The sequence below is a fragment of the Notolepis coatsorum genome, assembly GCF_963971535.1.
Source record: "Notolepis coatsorum genome assembly, chromosome: 18".
Lineage (NCBI taxonomy): Eukaryota > Metazoa > Chordata > Actinopteri > Aulopiformes > Paralepididae > Notolepis > Notolepis coatsorum.
Genome location: NC_140182.1, coordinates 70184257 through 70205143, shown reverse-complemented (window position 1 = coordinate 70205143; position 20887 = coordinate 70184257). Strand labels below are relative to the sequence as shown.

At 45.6% G+C, this 20887-nt stretch overlaps 1 protein-coding gene across 1 annotated transcript in view; it reads left to right on the top strand.

The window, feature by feature from the left end:
• Positions 1-2412, top strand: part of ano2a (anoctamin 2a) — a gene marked incomplete at both ends in the record, with an annotated part of 102621 nt that extends 100209 nt beyond the window's left edge. Inside the window, 3 exons of the mRNA XM_084335228.1 lie at positions 525-657; positions 1036-1515; positions 1661-2412. Of these exons, the coding sequence (XP_084191354.1) occupies positions 525-657; positions 1036-1515; positions 1661-2412 (1365 nt within the window). The remainder of the gene's footprint in view (positions 1-524; positions 658-1035; positions 1516-1660) is intronic.
• Between the last annotated feature and the right edge of the window lie 18475 nt (positions 2413-20887).

Sequence of the window (20887 nt, the reverse complement as noted above, 5' to 3'; positions counted from 1 at the left end):
GCATGTACCTGTCCAAATACTTCCTAAAGGTCAGTGAAGTCCACAACCACAACACCAGAGGGAGTTCCACAAATCATGTTCAACCCAGATTCGGCTCAAACAAGGGACTAAACACGTTTCGCAATTATGCCACAATAATGTGGAACAGCCGTAAAGGAATGTGAATCCCTACCCTCCTTCAAAACTGCTCTCAAAGAGCACCTACGGGTGGCTGCAATTAGAAACTGGCCCCTGTAAATGTAAACATTTCCCCCCACTCCCCCACCCCACCCTAAGGTACAGTTTCTTCCCCTTCGGATTTCTATTCTTTCTTACACAGAACCGTATATTTGTATGTCATAAATGTCTTGATGAATTGAAAATGGTGGACACTTATGTAAACAAGACAAAAGTCCTTTTCTGGTCTTCATCCTTTTAGCAGTTGTTTGTATTGAGCTGTACTGTATTGTACCCATTCTGCAATCTGTTAATAAAGTTTTCAATCAATCAATCAATCTACATATCTGCTGTCTTTTGTGTTGCAGAACTTGGCCATGTTCCTGAGCATGTTGGTTGCCTGGATGATCCCTGACGTGCCGCGCTCTCTGCGGGAGCAGCTAAAGAAGGAGAACATGATGTTGATGGAGTACCTGCTGAGTGATGAACCGGGCGGACACGGCAAGTCTCGTTCAGCGAGTCGAGCCACCAACTACTTCCCTCCCAAAGTAGCCATTGTGGTGGAGGCACCAACAGAGGAGGAGGAGGAGGAGGAGGAGGAGAGACGTGAGGAGGAGAGACGTGAGGAGGAGAGACGTGAGGAGGAGGAGCAGGAGGAGGAGAGACGTGAGGAGGAGAGACGTGAGGAGGAAGAGGCGGCAGTTGAGATTGATGTGGGAAGGCTCAGGGAGACCGGTGACAGTGACCCAGAGCTCAGGAACTCGTCCAAAGAAGCAGAAGATGAAGGAGGAGGAGAAGATGGTAGAGGAGGAGGAGGAAGAGAAGGGGGAGGGAAAGAACAGGTAGAAGATGTGAATACAGAGGGTCTTGGTGAAGCAGAAAAGGGAGGAGGGGAGGGAGAGGGAAAAGAGGAAGGAGGAGAAAGCAAGGAAGAAGAAAAGGAAGCTGAGGTGAAAGCGGACAAGGATGAGCATCCTACTGTTGATCTGGACTCCTTCATGGATGAACTGAACCTGGTTGGTGAGAAAGCTGAGGCGAAAGCAGACACTCAGGAGCCTCCTACTGTCGATCTGGACTCCTTCATGGATGAACTGAACCTGGTCGGTGAGAAAGCTGAGGCGAAAGCAGACACTCAGGAGCCTCCTACTGTCGATCTGGACTCCTTCATGGATGAACTGAACCTGGTTGGTGAGAAAGCTGAGGCGAAAGCAGACAAGGACGAGCCTCCTACTGTTGATCTGGACTCCTTCATGGATGAACTGAACCTGGTTGGGGAGAAAGCTGATGTGAAGTCAGACACTCAGGAGCCTCCTACTGTTGATCTGGACTCCATCATGTTTGAAATGGGACTGTTGTTAGGTGAGAGAAGTTCTTGTAGTTTTTCTTGTAGTGTTATAGTTTTTCATTGCCTGTTTTTGTTTGTGTCATATTGTTTACGAAGTGCATGTATCTTGTCTATATCTACTGACCAATGTTTTGTTTGATTGGATTTGTTTTGATGCAGATGAAGAACTTCCTTTGACCAAAGCTGTAGATGTGGAGATGCCCCGCTCAGACTCGAAGCAGGAGTACCACAAAGAACACGAGCTCCCAGCACAGTCTAACCCATCATCTAGGAGAAGCTCCCAGCAGGAGTACCACCAAGAACAGGAGCTCCCAGCATGGTTTAAGCCATCATCTAGGACAGGCTCTTCTCAGAGTCTTGTGGGCTCCACAGCAGCAGTCAGGGCTTCGGACCCCAAGCTCTTTGCACTAATAGATCCTCCTCCCAGAGAGCCAGGCTCCAGAGCCAAGGCCCGCTGCTCCACCCTGCCTCTCCATCAGAGTGGCCCTGAGGCTTACAGCATGCCCCGTCCCAGCCACTCCATCAGCCTCACCAAGTTCCGGCAGATGTCCACACATGCCCCTCTGATCCCTCTCCCTTTGGGCATTTCAGCAACAGTCTCCTCTGACCCCTTCTCGCCCCCTCACTCCCCTGTGTCGTCTACACCTCCCATGCCATCTCCACCCGCTGTACCCGTGCACCCCCAGCCCAAAGCCTCCTCCTTGTCCAGTGAACTATTTGTGCTGAAAGGTCCTCCACCCGCAGGGCCACGCTCCAGGGCCAAGAGCCGCTGTTCCACCTTGCCTGCCCGCCCCAGAGGCCCAGAGGCTGGGGAAAGCTCTGTTAAACCCAGCCAGTCCACCAGTTTTACCAAACTGGGAGATCGCATCCCTCCGTCCCGTAGTGAACTAAAGCGTGACACCCAGGTGTGAGGAGACGACTACGGGGCTGGGAAAGGGGCGGGAGTCCGCCAGAGGGAGGGGAGGAGCGTCCAGCTGAGTCTCACCCTGTCCGTCTGCCTTCTCCCGCTGTATGCACAGTCCCTGGGGGTCCATGAACAGACCGAGCAGATAAACTAAACCTTCTTTTTAAATCCTCCTTGTGGCTCTATCCCCGGAGACGTTCCTGGAGGGGTGCGATGTTGACTTGTTACTCTGGGAATCCCACTGTCATAGAAAAGTTCTAGAACCTTTTCTCCTAAATGGTTTAGCGTTGATCTTTTCTGGATAAGGAGAGTGGCGGACAATTCAGAGCACCGATATAGTGTTCTGGAACTCTCTTTGCCATGCCTGGAGAAAATACTGAGACTCTTTCTACTGTCTTTTTTTGTTTCGTTTCCTGCACACAAACACAGCCCATGTAGCCACTGTTCCTCTACCACATCTCAGCTCCGCACACGTAGCACTGCCTCACTGTAGGCTAGATGGAGTTGGGAACTATATACAGCAGACGTAGTGTCAAACAAAACAGTTATGCTCGTAACTATTTAAAGTTAGTGTTTTGATAATATGGGGGGAAAAAACATAACTTTTGTTCATGAGAAAAAATACAATAAAATAAAAACACATTTTTGTTAGGTGTTTTTCTTTGTGAATTCTCAAGGTCATGGGGGTTGGAGATATTCGATGGTGCATGTTTCAGGATGTTGCCGATGCCACAAATGCACAGATCATAGACGGGAATGTGAACTTGCCACCATGGTCATTGTCTTTTAGACTGGAGAAATGATCTAAAAGCAAATGTCAGAGATGTGAAAAGTATAACTTATATCCGGAGGTGCCTCTGAAGAAGTGAGCCACACCACGCCTGACTCTATGACGATGAATAATCTCATCCAATCAAATTCCAGAACAGACCAAATGGCATTGGCTCAAAATATGAAACCAGCAACACAGCATTAAAATTCATCACTTTTAAATCCAGTTAGGAAAATGGCGACAGGAGCCACACTTGTACTCTGTTGACTCTGCTGCCACTCTGTGGCGTACAGGTGCCCCTGTCAGCAACCAATCATGTTAAAATAAAAAATGTCAGCCATTAGTAATTCCACAAAAAGCTATTGTATTTGCAAATTAATATAACAAATTCACAATAATGAAGAAGAAATGTATTTGATTAACTGTGAGCATGATCTTTACATCTGTCCATCCATCCATGATTGGGATTTTTATTAATCTAACAAAGTATGCATGCTGTTAATGTACTATGATGATGCCCTGCCTCCCCCTCTCTCATACACACATACGACACACACACAAACAGACACACGCATGCCCCCCCACACACACACACACACACACTCTTTCTCTTTGTGTGTGTAAGTCCTCTTTTTTCCTCCTCTATCTATTAACTGCATTAGCCCCCGTGCCTCTCTGGTGAATGGGGCCTTTGTGGGGGGCTTCCAGCATTCCAGGTGAATTCTTGCAGGTGATGGTATGCAAACAAATCTACTGTAGTACTCGGATTGCTAACTTCTGCAGCCCATTTAGCCAACGTTGTCTTACACTGTAAAACACTCACAGGGGGATAGCTAGAGGCCTGACCTAGGGTGCAATAAACCACAAGGCAGGGGGGTTATCAGCTGTGTCACAGAGATAGAGAGAGATAGAGATAGAGGGAGAGGGGTGCAGCCCATTCCTGCCAACCAGGTGAATATACACACACACACATGCTGCCTCACATGCTATATCCTGTGGCAGAGGAACCAGCGGCACACTGTTATCTGGTGGGATTCAGTATAGACTGCACCGCTCACAGGCCCGGCTACTCCCTGACAGGACCCTGCAGGACAACACAAACTGCACTTTCCAAACTGGGATTATTACAGGTGAGTGCGCGTGTGTTGTATACGTTTGTGTGTATACTGCATTTGTGTATGTGTTCAAACTGTGCTAAAATGTGATAAACGTGATTCATTCATTGAGTATGTTGGAAAGTGAATCGTTCCATATGAACACTAAATATGGAGCTCGGGCATAAGGTTGAAATTCACGTGAATTGTTTTAAATTTCCTACAGTTTTATTTCCTCTGTCGTTCCCTCTCTCTGTTGGGACATGCCTTCCTCCTACCCGGCGTTGCCTCCAGGTGTATTGGGTTCCCCATGCTTACTTATCACTAACCTTGGAGATTTGAGACACACTAATACAAGATATAAAATCTCAGTATGTAAGTAATTTACAGAAATCAGATATATGTAATACAAAATAATGTATTTTATGGTTATGGTTTCATACAATGGGATGAAACTTGTGATTGTTTTTTTTATCTGTACTACTGTGTGACAGACAGAGTCCATGAGAGGTGGGACTTACTTTCCTCTAATCTTAACCTCCCTCTATCGTTCCTCTCTTTTTATCTCCCTTGACCTTTGATATCTTTCTCCATCTCCCACTCCCTCACTTCTCTCCATTGCTAAGGTTTGGCGAGCACTCTGCTCACTATTGGAACATTCCCTATTACATACTGTGAACTTGAAAACTTTCTGCCACAATGCACCTACACCTGTCCGGCCACGCCCACATCTGCCCATGTATATAAGCGAGGGGTGTGACCGTACTTCCACTCTTCCCTAGTCTTTCACCGTTAAAATGGAAGACCAATAGGGGTCCTCAGTGAGTGAGAGCACAGCGCTCGCCACTACTCATATAACTAGGGTTATAGGATAACCTTCGTTATATAGCGTTGTGGCTTCACGCTCTGCTCACTATTAAGAACACAAGACCGCAGGACAGAAAGGCCACCGACTACCCGACCGCGCGCTCCGCACGCTACCAGGGAACGTACGTGAAAACAAAAGCCTGCATCACCGCTCCCACACCTTGTGGGGTCGTGGTTGTTAGACCCCGATGCTACCCGCGAGGTATTCCGAGGGGTCGGGATTAAAAAAGACAGCCCCAGCCCCAGGCCACACAAGACGGGCTTACCGCTGAGTCCGGGGGCCAGGACCCCCAGAAAAGGGACCTGGTGAGGTCAACAAGGCCGTGGCATCGAGACCCCTCCAGGCGTTCACTGGTGACACCACCCATTACACCGCCAGCGTATCGGACAGGGCCTACAACAGGTGAAGGCCCTTCTCTGCCTGGCACGCCGCGAGGACCCCCAGAGGAAACTCCCTGAAAACTGGTCATAAAACTATCTTTGCCAGATCCCTCAAGAATTACTCAGGGGACATTCTGAGGACCCAGCTAGAGCAGGTGAACTGGTCTCAAGTTCTCAGGGCCAATGAGGTAGACCAAGCATGGGGCACTTTTAAATCTCTGTTCTTGAAGGTTATAAACTCTGTAGCCCCCTTAGACAAACCAGAGTGAAACAGCGAACAGACCCATGGTTTGACCACACCATAGGTGATAGTATCAAACTGAGGGACTCAGCCCTAGCCAAGTTTAACTGTTCTCACGATCAGGCTGACTTTGATCACTTCAAAAGACTCAGGAACCAGAGTCAGGAAAAGATCAGGATAGCTAAGAGAGAATACTTTGCAGAAACCATCAAGGAGAGCAGCAATGACCCAACTAAACTGCAGAAAACCCTCAAGCAGCTAGGCTGTGGGGGCGATGCCAACCAAAGGACTACTGAGTCCAACATAGGCCTGTCCACAGACAAGGGAATGGAGTTTGATAAAAAGAATGTAGCCACAATCTTTAATAACTTCTTTACATCGGTAGCAGGTAAGCTTGTCTCAAACCTACCTCCCAAGACAGAACAGTTTGGTGATGACTTTGTTTCCAACTACTATAGCCAACGAGGGGGTTAAGGCAAACTCATTCTCCTTAAGCAAGGTGTCAGTAGTCAAAGTGGCTGCGATGCTGGGTGAGCTTAAAATCAAGAAGGCCACAGGTGTAGATGGCATCAGTGCCAGGTTTCTGAGGGATGCAGTCGGAGTTATAGCTCCATCAGTAACCCATATTATTAACCTCTCCCTGGACCTAGGCAAGGTACCCACCGACTTCAAGAATGCCAAAGTCATCCCTATATATAAAAAAGGAAGCAAATCTTACAGACAGTATCAGGAGGGAGATAGATTCAGGTAAGCTGTGTGGGCTAGTTCTTCTAGATCTACAGAAGGCTTTTGACACAGTGAACCATGACCTACTGCTCTCCAAACTTAAGGCCTTGGGTATGTCTGAGACAGTGGTCAGATCATGGTTCTCTTCCTACCTTTCTGTTAGGGTCCAGCGGGTTGAGGTCAGTGGCACTATGTCAGAGGCCAAGCCCATTGTATGTGGGGTCCCACAAGGAAGCGTCCTAGGACCGCTCCTTTTTTTACTGTACATAAATGAATTGTCAGCAGCATGCTCATGTAACTATTGCAGATGACTCAGCCCTGCTAGTCTCACACAAGGATCAGAACACACTAGAACAGATGCTAGGAGAAGAACTTGCAGGGGTCAGCAGTTGGCTTTCGGACAACAGGCTTTCTCTTCACCTAGGTAAGACAGACGCAGTACTATTGGGCTCCAAGCTCAGGAAAGCACGGGAGTTTAATATCCAGTTAGGAGCTGTAACCCTAAAACAGCACAAAAAAAAGCGAAGTATCTAGGCTGTATGATAGACGGGAGACTAGATGGGGAGGCTATGGCCTCCCAAGTACTGGGCAAAGTCAACGCCCGCACCAGGTACCTAGCTAGGAAAGCCAACCTCCTTGGCAGAGATAGTCTCAGGCTACTAGCAAATAACCTAGGACTCTGCCACTTTGACTATGGTAGCGTGTCTTGGTTCGAGGGCCTGACAGTGACCATAAAAAAGAAGCTTCAGGTTTCCCAAAATAAGCTGGTAAGGGTGGTAATGGGTCTTGGCCCTCGCACCCACATAGGGAGGAGTCACTTTCAGGAGCTAAACTGGCTTCCTGTGGAGGCCAGAGTTACCCAGCTCAGACTGAACATAGTGCACAATATTATAAACCAAAGGTCCCCTAGATACTTCCAGAACTACTTCACCCCGGTCAATGAATCCCACAACCACAGAACTAGAGCAAGCATAGCAAACCTGAAGCCTGCTTCTTTCCGATCCAAACTGGGCCAGTGCTCCCTTACTTTCTCCGGAGCCCAGGATTGGAACAAGCTGCCTATCCCCATCAAGCAGTGCTCGAGCCTCCACAGCTTCAAGAGAAGCATCAGGAAATGGCTCATGGACAGAGGAATAGCCCCCTATAGTTTTAATGGGTTTCCAATCAGTTTCTAGTTATTGTGGGGTATAAAATGTTTGCTATAGGTTAGTCTTCTAATGTTTTAAATGTATGCGTTTTGTGTTATTGTCGTGTTTTTGTTGTGGCCTAACAGTCCTGGGACCATGACGGAAATAAGGGTTTTACTCTTTCCCATGTTATCCTTTGGATCCTTGTTGTGTGTTTTTAATCCATCAATAAAATAAAATAAAATAAAATCACTACGCTATATAACTGTGTGGAATGTGTACATGCAAGTTTATAACTTTTTTTACTATTCTTACTTTCTATTGCTATTTGTTCTTGTATATTTTCCTACTGTTTGTATATTTGAATGCTCCCCTCAGGCAGTGCGCCTACGTTTCGTTGTATGTAATACAATGACAATAAAAAAACATTTGATTTTAATTCTAAAGAACCCTTTTTGTTCCTGCTTGAACTCACTGTGAGTTATTTGTTCATCTGCCACATGGCAATTCCTTATGGGTCTATTGATCCTCTTGGGGAAATTCAGGTAGCACTGGGTATACACACCAGGATCGCTGTACAATTCAACTCTGACAACAATACTACTTACAGTATATACAACCTATAATTCATTCATAGTTAGTCTTCCACTCATTCTATTTATATCACTGTTTACACTGGCTATATCTTCTATAATATATTCATATTTATTACCACTGTCTATATTGTTTATACTCACTGTTCACTGTACAGTACTGTTCATACTGTTTATACCCTAGCCTTTTCTATCTTCCATATTCTATATATATTTCACATCTACTCATATTATTTAAACCACTGGCTACATTGGTTATATTTCATTACTGGCATTGCGTCTCGCTCTGCCTTCTGAGATATCATTATCTCCAGAACCTACTGTGCCACGGAAACCAAAACACATGCACCCACTTGTACGTGACCACGCCACTCCCCTGCATGCCCCTATAACAGGCAGGAAGTGGTCACGCCCTCACCCTTCCTCATTCTTTTCCAAACGCGGAAGCTGCGCATGTGCACTTGCGAAGGTGGAAGGTGGAATTTTGTTATGAAGCGTAGGGAGAAATTACGCAATGTTGGGGTTTCGCCAGAAGTACGCCAGCCCCCGGCACCTTCTCGGCACGTCCAGACAGCACGGCGGTCCTATCCTGGGTTTTCCTCGTCGTTTGACAGCGGGCCGATGGACTTCGCGCAGCGTTTGGCAGTCGAGCCACGTCGCGCCCAGGTAGGACCTGCGCTCGCAGGCATTGGTACTGGCATGTTTAATACTGCTCGTTGTCTCGTGAGACAACCGGGTGATGTATTGGCGCGGGGGGGCGGCATATTTGGATAAACGTGGTCATCATGACTCACTGTTGGATGTTTTTCCAAGTATCCTAGCGCGCAGCTGATGCTAATGCTAAGATGTTTGGGGCGCCGTTTCCCATGTACCCCGCCCTGGCTGTCTTCACTCTTCCCTCCTCTTAACCATTCATGCTGACGGTCAATCGGTGTCTAATGTTGGTGGTTTTAGCTGAGGCTTATTTACCCTTTACATGGGTGGATGGGCTGACGACAGGGCTCCGGGCAGGTGTGCATTTGTGAATCTAGGAATTGAAAATGGGGGACCCTGATGTAGACAGGATTAACGTTTTCTCTGGTCTGCATCCCCTTAACAATTGTGTGTATTGGGCTAGCCCATTCTGCAATATGTTAATAAAGTTTTCATTCATTCATTTATCCCTTACACGGGTGCATGCACAGGTGTGCCGCAGTGGAGTTTCTTTGCATGACTACTAGTGGAGCAGTGCTTCACTAGTAATTGACTTTGGTCAGCAGCCGCCACTGGTGTTCCGTGCTTAGTGAAGCAGGTGGCATCGGTCCTTTGCCCTGACATGGTGGAACGGTATCCCGCCCGGCCAATGCCAAGAGGCGGGTCGGCCCGGCTTATACTGCCGCAGTACAGAATTTAGCAGCAACTAACAACATTGCTCATTTGGCTGCTTTTCTGTCGAAAATGGTGTCGGGTGGTGGGGCCTTAGGACCAGCCGACGTCAACCATTGCGCAAGGTTTTGGGGTTATTCAGCTTTTGACCCAGCCACAAGCTATAACCGCAGGGAGGGCTAGGATGCTGTCAACGGTTGTTCACAGGCGTCTTTGGTTGGAGCAATCTCCCCTTGATGAGGGGAGGGGTCTCAGCGCGTTATGTGGTTCGCCACTGGGGCGCCCTCGATATCACATTTTAATGCCAACATCGGCTGATAATATCGGTAGGCCGATAATATCGGACATCCCTAGTCTCCATGTGTCTCCATGTGTTTCCATGTGTCTCCATGTGTCTCCATGTGTTTCCAATGTGTCTCCATGTGTTTCCAATGTGTCTCCATGTGTTTCCAATGTGTCTCCATGTGTCTCCATGTGTTTCCAATGTGTCTCCATGTGTCTCCATGTGTTTCCATGTGTCTCCATGTGTTTCCATGTGTTTCCAATGTGTCTCCATGTGTTTCCAATGTGTCTCCATGTGTCTCCATGTCTCTCCATGTGTTTCCCATGTGTCTCCATATGTTTTCCATCTGTCTCCATGTGTCTCCATGTGTTTCCCATGTGTTTCCAATGTGTTTCCATGTGTGTCCCATGTGTCTCCATGTGTCTCCATGTGTTTCCAATGTGTCTTCATGTGTTTCCAATGTGTCTCCATGTGTTTCCAATGTGTCTCCATGTGTCTCCACGTGTCTCCATGTGTTTCCCATGTGTGTCCAATGTGTTTCCATGTGTTTCCCATGTGTTTCATGTGTTTCCCATGTGTTTCCAATGTGTCTCCATGTGTTTCCCATGTGTTTCCATGTGTTTCCCATGTGTTTCCATGTGTTTCCCATGTGTTTCCATGTGTTTCCATGTGTGTCCCATGTGTTTCCAATGTGTTTCCATGTGTTTCCCATGTGTTTCCATGTGTTTCCCATGTGTTTCCATGTGTTTCCCATGTGTTTCCATGTGTTTCCCATGTGTTTCCATGTGTCTCCATGTGTTTCCCATGTGTTTCCAATGTGTCTCCATGTGTTTCCCATGTGTTTCCCATGTGTTTCCCATGTGTTTCCCATGTGTTTCCAATGTGTTTCCATGTGTTTCCCATGTGTCTCCATGTGTCTCCATGTGTTTCCCATGTGTTTCCATGTGTTTCCCATGTGTTTCCATGTGTTTCCCATGTGTTTCCATGTGTTTCCAATGTGTTTCCAATGTGTTTCCATGTGTTTCCCATGTGTATCCATGTGTTTCCCATGTGTTTCCAATTTTCCATGTGTTTCCAATGTGTTTCCCATGTGTTTCCCATGTGTTTCCATGTGTCTCCATGTGTCTCCATGTGTCTCCATGTGTCTCCATGTGTTTCCATGTGTTTCCAATGTGTCTCTATGTGTTTCCCATGTTTTTTTTCCATGTTTCCCATGTGTCTCCATGTGTCTCTATGTGTTTCCCATGTTTTTTCTATGTTTCCCATGTGTTCCCCATGTGTTTCCAATGTGTCTCTATGTGTTTCCCATGTGTTTCCATGTGTTCCCCATGTGTTTCCAATGTGTCTCCCATGTGTTTCCCATGTGTTTCCATGTGTTCCCCATGTGTTTCCAATGTGTCTCTATGTGTTTCCCATGTGTTTTCCATGTTTCCCATGTGTTTCCATGTGTTTCCCATGTGTCTCCAATGTGTTTCCATGTGTTTCCCATGTGTTTCCATGTGTCTCCATGTGTCTCCATGTGTTTCCATGTGTTTCCCATGTGTCTCCATGTGTCTCCATGTGTTTCCATGTGTTTCCCATGTGTCTCCATGTGTCTCCAATGTGTTTCCATGTGTTTCCCATGTGTTTCCATGTGTCTCCATGTGTTACAAAGAATGAAATCAGGAATGTCCAATCGTTGCTTTTCTTTTGAATCAAATCTTAAGGTCCTTTATTTTCTATTAGTTACAAATTCTAATTCAGTTCAGTTCTTTTTCTTTCAGTTCAGTTCAGTTCAATTCAAAGTCTCTTTGCATTCTTTCAGTTCAGTTCAGTTCAGTTCAAAGTCCTATTACATTTCATTTCCATTTCATTTCATGCTGTGTGCTCAAAGAGCACGCCACCTATATTACACAGCTGGTTCTAATGATAATCAAAAACAATTCAGCTCAGCTGCAGTGTTTTGGAACACGTTGGCAGGAGCTGTCCACTCTTGCGTGGTGCTGAAAGACAAACTGCATTAGTTTTGTTGGCGAACAAGCATTGCACTTTCATTGTCAATAAAGAAAAATAAAACAAATAAGACAAAACGTTATCACCAATTAACTATGTGTGTGTATTATATTTTACTTTATGAGTCTGAAAGAAAATTTATATTATTTATAATAATAGTTGCAACAAACTCCGGCCCGATGAACACTGTTCATCAATTAATCTCAAGGTTATACAATAACTGTATTGGCCGTCTGATCATTTTCCTTCCTGGTAACTGTATTGAGCAACTTCTAGTTTTGCCATCACGACCTGGGAATACTTCATGTATCCTACCCATTTTCCAGAGTTGTCTTGGCAACATGTGTTCGTTTACCAGTACCACATCACCTTCCTTCAGTGGTGTTGTTTTCTTTGTGGAGGATGCGTGAGCAGATCTCAATTCCATCAGGTATTCACTTCTCCACCGATTCCAGTATCCATTGACGAGACGTTCTCTGTATCGCCATCTCTTGTTCATGTCCTTTCGAGTTCCTTGTTGTATGTTTGACTCTTTTACAGTCTGTGGTGGTAGTGTCGTCAGTCGGTTTCCTACCAGGAAGTGAGCTGGGGTTAGAGGTGCCACCTCGCTTTCGTGGTCCACATAAGTGAGTGGTCTTGAATTGATCACTGCCTCCACTTCAGTCAGAAAGGTCTGCAGTTCCTCGAAGCTCAGAAATGCTTTTCCCACAATTCTTTTGAGGCTGGTCTTGACTGAACGCACCATACGCTCCCATATACCACCCCACCATGCAGCTCTTTCCACAATAAACTTCCAGTTTATCCATTTTTCTGCAAAGAAGTCCTTCACTTGGTTGGATTTCATTGATTTCCATATTTCGTTCAAGTCCTGTGATGCCCTTTTAAATGTCTGTGCATTGTCTGAATAAATTGTTGAGCAAATGCCTCTTCTTGCAATAAACCTTCTGAAGGCCAAAAGAAAGTTAGGTGTCGTCAAGTCTGACACTAATTCTAAGTGAACAGCTCTGGTTACTGCGCACGTGAATAAAGCAATGTAGGCCTTTTTGTGGTTAGGTCTGACGTACAACGGCCCTGCAAAGTCAACTCCAGTCACTTCAAATGGTGCAGCTTCATTTGTCCTGTCCGTAGGTAAAGGTGCTGTTATTTCTTGACTGGCCTTGGTTGTAAACCTTTTGCAAATGAGACATCTGTTTAGAATCCGTTTAGTTGCTTGTCGTCCTCTTAGGATCCAGAAACGTTCACGTAGCTGTGTTAAGGTGTTCTGAAGTCCATTATGCATTACCTCTTCATGCGCATGTTTTATTTCCAGTTCTGTAAATAAGTCATGCGTGGGTAGAATAAACGGATGCTTTTGTCCATATCTGAGGCTTGATTTTTGCAATCTACCTCCAACTCGCATTACTCCATTATCCAAGAATGGGTTTAGATCTTTAATTTTCGAGTGCTTGTGAATATCCGTTCCCTTTTGCAATTCCTTCATTTCTTGTGGGAAGGCTCTCTTTTGCGTTTCAGCAATCCAGTATAACTCTGCTGTGTTCATTTCCACTGCCGTCAGTGGCCCTTGGCGTTTACTTTTATTGCGCGAGTTATGCACAAATCGGTTTACCCATGCAGTAATTCTGAGAACTGTAGTTAGCCTACTGTAATGTTCAAGCGGAATAATTGCAGGTTCTGTTAGGTATGTTTTCGTTTCGGTCACAACATGGTACTGTTTGACAGTCTCCTCAAGGGGCTCTTGTAGGCTATGCCCGTTGGTTTCCTTTTCTATTTGACGGGGGTCCGCGTCTCTTAGCCATTGTGGTCCATTCCACCATAAGCTCTGAGTCTTTAGGTTTTCCGCGGATATTCCTCGTGTGCCTAGATCGGCCTGATTATCTTTACCAGGACAGTGTCGCCAATCTTCTGGCTCGGAAAGCTTTTGGATTTCAACTATCCTGTTTGCAACGAATGGTTTCCACTGGTTGGCGGAGCCCTTTATCCAGTGAAGTGTGATTGTTGAGTCTGTCCAAAGGTAAGCTTTTATCGGTGTGTCTCTGGTGTCCGATATATATTTACAAAGTCTCGCTCCTATTAGAGCTGCTAATAACTCCAGTCTTGGTAGCGTCACCTTCTTCAAAGGGGCTACCTTTGTTTTGGCACATATTAACGTGCAGGTGCTTTCGTCATTCCCAACCGTGCGTAAATAGCCTACGGCGCAGTACGCGGTTTCACTGGCATCGCAGAATATGTGTAGTTGTCGCTCTGTGATTGAACTCGTGGTTCCAGTGTCGTAGGGTCTGGGAATTACCATATTCTTGACAGTTTGTAACTCTCCATACCATTCTTTCCATTTTGACTTTAAATCGGTGGGCAAGTCCTCATCCCACTCTAGGCCTCGTTCCCATGTTTCCTGGAATAGTCGTTTGGCCCTCACCGTGAATGGTGACAGGAACCCGATAGGGTCGAATAACCTGGCGGCTGTTTGCAGGACTGTCCTCTTTGTGCATTTTGTATTCTTTGATTCTCGTAGAATACTTGTCAGATCAAACATGAAATCGTCCGATGTCGTTCTCCACGTCATTCCCAGAACCTTGACTGGGGCATTCTGGTCCGATTTCGTTTCCTGTCATTTGTTCTGTAGTTCAGGTGAATTAGTTTTCCATTTACACATCTTCATTGCGGCCTTGTCCATGATTATTTTGGATTCATTATACAACTTGTATGCATCTTCTACTGTATCCGCTCCATTTATGAAATCATCCACATAAAGAGTTTCTGTTAATGCTTTTACCGTAGAGGGGTATGTTGACTCCAATCCCTCCAGATGATGTCTGATCGTTGCTGACAGCAGGAATGGGCTGGCAGTCGCGCCAAATGGAACCCTTGTCATCCTCATTATGCATTCATTATATTCGTTTTCATTCTCTGTATGAGGTGTCTTGTCTGTCCACAGGAACCTCAGTGCGTCTCGATCTGTCGGGTTTATTGAGATCTGTAGGAAGGCCTTTTCAATGTCCGACATGAAAGCAATTTTGTGTTGTCTGAATTTCAGTAGTACATTCAATAAATCAGGGTTCAAATTGGGCCCAGTTAATAGACAGTCATTAAGTGAGTCACTATTTTCATCATGTGATGATGCATCGAATACAACCCTGACTTTCGTCGTTGCGCGTTCCTCCTTCACAATAGCATGATGTGGCATGTAGTACAATGGGTTACCGGTGATATTGGTTTCGACTGGTTCAATGATTTTCTTCTCCAAGTAGTCTTTGATCACCTCATTGTATCTTGTGAAGAGTTTCCCATCATGTTTGAATCTTCTCATCAGACGTTGAAACCTGTTCTCTGCAATTCCGTAGTTGGATGACAGTTTCAAATTATCTGTGCGCCATGGTAGTTGCACTTCATAACGTTCTCCATTGTGCGTAATGGTTTCTTTGAATTGTTTCAGAGCAATTTCATCATTGGCGCTCAACTTAGTTTCTAGTTCAGGGTTGATTCCCAGGGATTCTAGCTCCCAAAATAAACGTAACTGGTCAGACAGTGTTTTATTATCTACATTGACATGCATCACTCCGACGTTGGTTATAGTGCTGACGTGCATTGTAGTTACCGTTCCTTGAATGAGCCATCCGAAGCTGCTCTCGGCTGCCACTAGTCCATCTTGTAGTCTTTCAATCTTCCCAGAGACCACTTTCCAATAGTAGTCGGATCCGATTAATATTTCCACGTCTTGATTTTCCATTCCGTGGACCTTTACGTCGGCCAACAGCATTCCTTTTTCTTCCATCTCCGTGCGTAATGGCTCTCCGGGTACACTCATTAGTGACGTGCACACTTGTGGTGATTCCAGTAATTCAATTTCGATTGTTTGGCCATTTCTTACATCGGATAATTTTGGCCGTACTTTATTGCAATGCACTCGTTTTGGTTGTAGGCTGCCAAACGTGTGTAATTGTATTACCTCGGAGCCTATTACCGGTAGATTTAGTTTGCGTGACAATTCTGTCCTTATAAAGCTACGTTGACTCCCACCGTCCAACAGGCATCTGGTCAATTTACTCCTGGTTGCGTTTTGGCTAACCAACCACACTGTTGCTGTTTGGAGTAAAACATTGCTATTATTGCCCGAATTATATCCGACGGTAGTATCAGTTTGTAGGTTTGTGGGTTGTTGCGCTACGCGCTGTCTTGGTTCATAAGGGCGCATATCATGGGGTTGAGCGCATACTACTTTGTGGTGTCGCCGGCCACACTTCTCGCATGAAACCTGCATTTTACAAGTTCTGGCCATATGTCCTGTCCCCAAACACACAAAACAACGTCCTTGTCTTTTAAGGAATTATCTTCTTTGTTCAACTGTATTTTCCGTGCAGTATTTGGATATATGGTTGGCTTTGTTGCAAAATATGCAGTTCTGTGGCGCTCCCGTATATAATGCAGCGGTAGACGCTCTATAGGCTGCGGTAGGCCTATGTCTTTGCTCATAATTTTGTTTGTCAATTTGTGGGTTCAGATCAATCAAGGTTGCCGTTCTTTCTCGGCTTTCAACTTCTCTTTTCAGGAATTTCATTAGGCCATCTACTTCCAACATGTCGTCTTCCTCTCTTTGACGGCTGAACGCGAGCGTTATGCTCTCTGGCACCATTTTCATTAGGATAGGGCAGAGTAAGCTACCATACATTTCAGAGACGACTTGAAGCGCTGACAGACTTCTTACTTGTATTTCGATCTCATCATATAGTTTTCGTAGGGCGACTGTGTCGTTTGCACGTTTAACCGGGGTCAAGTTCAATAACTTATTCATATGGGCATTGATTAAAAGATCTTTTCGGCCAAATCTGTTTTCCAACATTTTAATCGCAGCATCATAATTTTCATTGGTTAATGCGAGACCCGTGATTGCGTTTGCAGCCCTTCCCGTGAGATAGGACTTTAGATAATTAAACTTGTCAGCCTTGCTGAGGTCTGGGTTTCTATGAACTGCCATGTCGTACTGGCTCCAGAACGTTTGCCATAGGCTAATTTCTCCGTTAAATTTATCAATGATCAGTCTCGGGAGTTTGACTGCAAAACCATATCCCTTGTTGGAGCACACTGATGAACGGTCATCTTCTTTTCTTCTCATAGCCCTTTTCAATTTGGTTTTACGCACACATATATCCTCTTCATATCGTTGTACACCCTGAAGTTCATCTTCAAAATCCTCTTCCTCAATTCCGTCTTCAATTTCTGTGTTCAAGGCTTTCAATGCAATTTCTTTTTCCACAAGCATGTCCAGCATTTCTTCATAATCCACGTCCACATCTTCTAATGACACTCTTGTCTTCTCATCTATCACATTGAGTAATTTTGTTATCGCAGTCCTTACCACACCTCTTTTCAGAAGTAGTTTCTTTAGTTGTGTCTTGGACATCGCTGCTGTAGGCATGTCTGTACATTCCCTTGATCCTTCTTTGTCTTCAAAGCACTTCTTTTCTTTGTTCCTCCCTGGTTTCGGCACCAGCTTTTGTTACAAAGAATGAAATCAGGAATGTCCAATCGTTGCTTTTCTTTTGAATCAAATCTTAAGGTCCTTTATTTTCTATTAGTTACAAATTCTAATTCAGTTCAGTTCTTTTTCTTTCAGTTCAGTTCAGTTCAATTCAAAGTCTCTTTGCATTCTTTCAGTTCAGTTCAGTTCAGTTCAAAGTCCTATTACATTTCATTTCCATTTCATTTCATGCTGTGTGCTCGAAGAGCACGCCACCTATATTACACAGCTGGTTCTAATGATAATCAAAAACAATTCAGCTCAGCTGCAGTGTTTTGGAACACGTTGGCAGGAGCTGTCCACTCTTGCGTGGTGCTGAAAGACAAACTGCATTAGTTTTGTTGGCGAACAAGCATTGCACTTTCATTGTCAATAAAGAAAAATAAAACAAATAAGACAAAACGTTATCACCAATTAACTATGTGTGTGTATTATATTTTACTTTATGAGTCTGAAAGAAAATGTATATTATTTATAATAATAGTTGCAACACCATGTGTCTCCATGTGTCTCCATGTGTTTCCAATGTGTTTCCATGTGTCTCCATGTGTCTCCATGTGTTTCCAATGTGTCTCCATGTGTCTCCATGTGTTTCCAATGTGTTTCCCATGTGTTTCCAATGTGTCTCCATGTGTCTCCATGTGTTTCCATGTGTTTCCATGTGTTTCCCATGTGTTTTCCATGTGTCTCCATGTGTCTCCATGTGTTTCCAATGTGTCTCCATGTGTTTCCCATGTGTTTTCCATGTTTCCCATGTGTTTCCCATGTGTTTCCAATGTGTTTCCCATGTGTCTCCATGTGTCTCCATGTGTCTCCAATGTGTCTCCATGTATTTCCATGTGTTTCCCATGTGTTTCCAATGTCTTTCCATGTGTTTCCCATGTGTTTCCATGTGTTTCCCATGTGTCTCCATGTGTCTCCATGTGTTTCCATGTGTTTCCCATGTGTTGCCCATGTGTTTTCCATGTTTCCCATGTGTTTCCCATGTGTTTCCAATGTGTTTCCATGTGTTTTCCATGTGTCTCCCATGTGTCTCCATGTGACTGTGACGAGCGAGCGAGAGAGAGGGAGAGAGAGAGACAGAGAGGGAGAGAGAGGGAGAGAGAGACAGAGAGGGAGAGAGAGGGACAGGGAGCACCCCACACACACGGCACACGTGGGGAAACACACACACGCAGTCGGGAGCGCGCGCAGCACACTCCGCATCCCTCCCTCTCCGACTTCAGTTCAGAGTTGGCGAAAGTGCACGAGAAAGGCACATTTACATTGGAACAGCTGCAGGGTCGTTTTCTTGTTCGCTCCATAACGTTAACCAAATGAAACCAATGGAAAGACACACACACACGTCGCCGACACACACATCAACATTCTCCCCACAATCAAATAAAAAAAATAAACATACTTTTCCGGACAGATCATCTGCACTGTGTTTAAATCCAAATAATCCTCTGTCATTGTTGTAAGTAACATGTCATCTGTTCTCTAGTATTCAGTCTCGTCGTGAAGTTAATTCTCTCTGGAAGTGAAACTGAAACTTAAAGGGGAGATGAAGCAGTGAACAATGTGATCCTAGTTTGTTTGTTGTGTACCTTGTGTAAGACAGGGTCCTATAATAAAATGTGAAATCCTGCTTATTTGTCTGAAAAATCAAATATAATTTCCCTGTTTTCGCCATGGGCGCGGCCATTTTGTTGCTGACGTCATGGGGCTGGTTTGGTGTATACACTGCTGGTTAGCTGCCTATAGTGAATGGGTCAGTCAGTAAATAAAATGTTGCCTACAAAACAACGGGACCGCGGTGGTTCTGTTTGTATTGCTCCTGGCTGTTCAAACTAATTTTACCGTGTGAAAGAGAGGAAAGTTGGTTAATTTCCACAAACTACCAGTGAAAAAAACAGTGTTGTTGGCACGTTGGCTCAGGCTGGCTGCACTCAGGCGGCGCGACCAGCCTGTTGGACAGGGAAGGAGGATCTGCAGCGAACACTTCATTGCCTCGGATTATGTTGTTGGGGTGGGATGTTTGTCCAGAAGACCACTAATCAGCTGAAGCCGGACGCGGTTCCCTCAGTCTTCGACAGACAGACCGGCCCAGGCAGTTCAGCGTCGCGGAGCATTCAGCCTGCTGGCTACCTAGATCCACTTCAACCAGCGTTGCGGAGCATTCAGCCTGCTGGCTACCTAGATCCACTTCAACCAGCGTCGCGGAGCATTCAGCCTGCTGGCTACCTAGCTCCACTTCAACCAGCCGAGTGTCGGGAGCTCCAGCAGCTTGTCGATGTGCTAATAGCCTGGAGCCAGCTACCGTTAGCTTGCCAAGGCTCCCGCACACCGACAAGCTGCTGGAGCCGGCAGCTACCGTTAGCTTGCCGAGGCTATTAGCACACCGACAAGCTGCTGGAGCTAGCTACCGTTAGCTTGCCGAGGCTATTAGCACACCGACAAGCTGTGTAGCCAGCTACCGTTAGCTTGCCGAGGCTATTAGCACACCGACAAACTGTGTAGCCAGCTACCGTTAGCTTGCCGAGGCTATTAGCACACCGACAAGCTGTGTAGCCAGCTACCGTTAGCTTGCCGAGGCTATTAGCACACCGACAAGCTGTGTAGCCAGCTACCGTTAGCTTGCCGAGGCTATTAGCACACCGACAAGCTGTGTAGCCAGCTACCGTTAGCTTGCCGAGGCTATTAGCACACCGACAAGCTGTGTAGCCAGCAGGCTGAATGCTCCGCGACGCTGGTTGAACTGGAGCTAGGTAGCCAGCAGGCTGAATGCTCCGCGACGCTGGTTGAAGTGGATCTAGGTAGCCAGCAGGCTGAATGCTCCGCGACGCTGAACTGCCTGGGTCGGTCTGTCTGTCGAAGACAGAGGGAACCGCGTCCGGCTTCAGCTGATTAGTGGTCTTCTGGACAAACATCCCACCCCAACAACATAATCCGAGGCAATGAAGTGTTCACTGCAGATCTTCCTTCCCTGTCCAACAGGCTGGTCGCGCCGCCAGCCTGAGCCAACGTGCCAACAACACTGTTTTTTTCACTGGTAGTTTGTGGAAATTAACCAACTTTCCTCTCTTTCACACGGTAAAATTAGTTTGAACAGCCAGGAGCAATACAAACAGAACCACCGCGGTCCCGTTGTTTTGTAGGCAACATTTTATTTACTGACTGACCCATTCACTATAGGCAGCTAACCAGCAGTGTATACACCAAACCAGCCCCATGACGTCAGCAACAAAATGGCCGCGCCCATAATGATAAATGCTTCAAAAATGCACATAACAAATCGTTTTTTCTTAGAAACTGCTTATTTTTATAACGTGATTTTTTCTGTGGCTTATCTAAATACTAATGTGATGCTATGAATATGTATTTATCGCTATGCTTCATGGATGCGCAAGGATAAGTTGTTAAAGGGGCAGTAGGCAAGTGGATGCCTGAACACAGAATGACACCAGTATCACTGACTACAACGGCAAGCCTATAGAAAATTATTCTATTTAATAATTATTATTATTATTATCATAAATATAATATA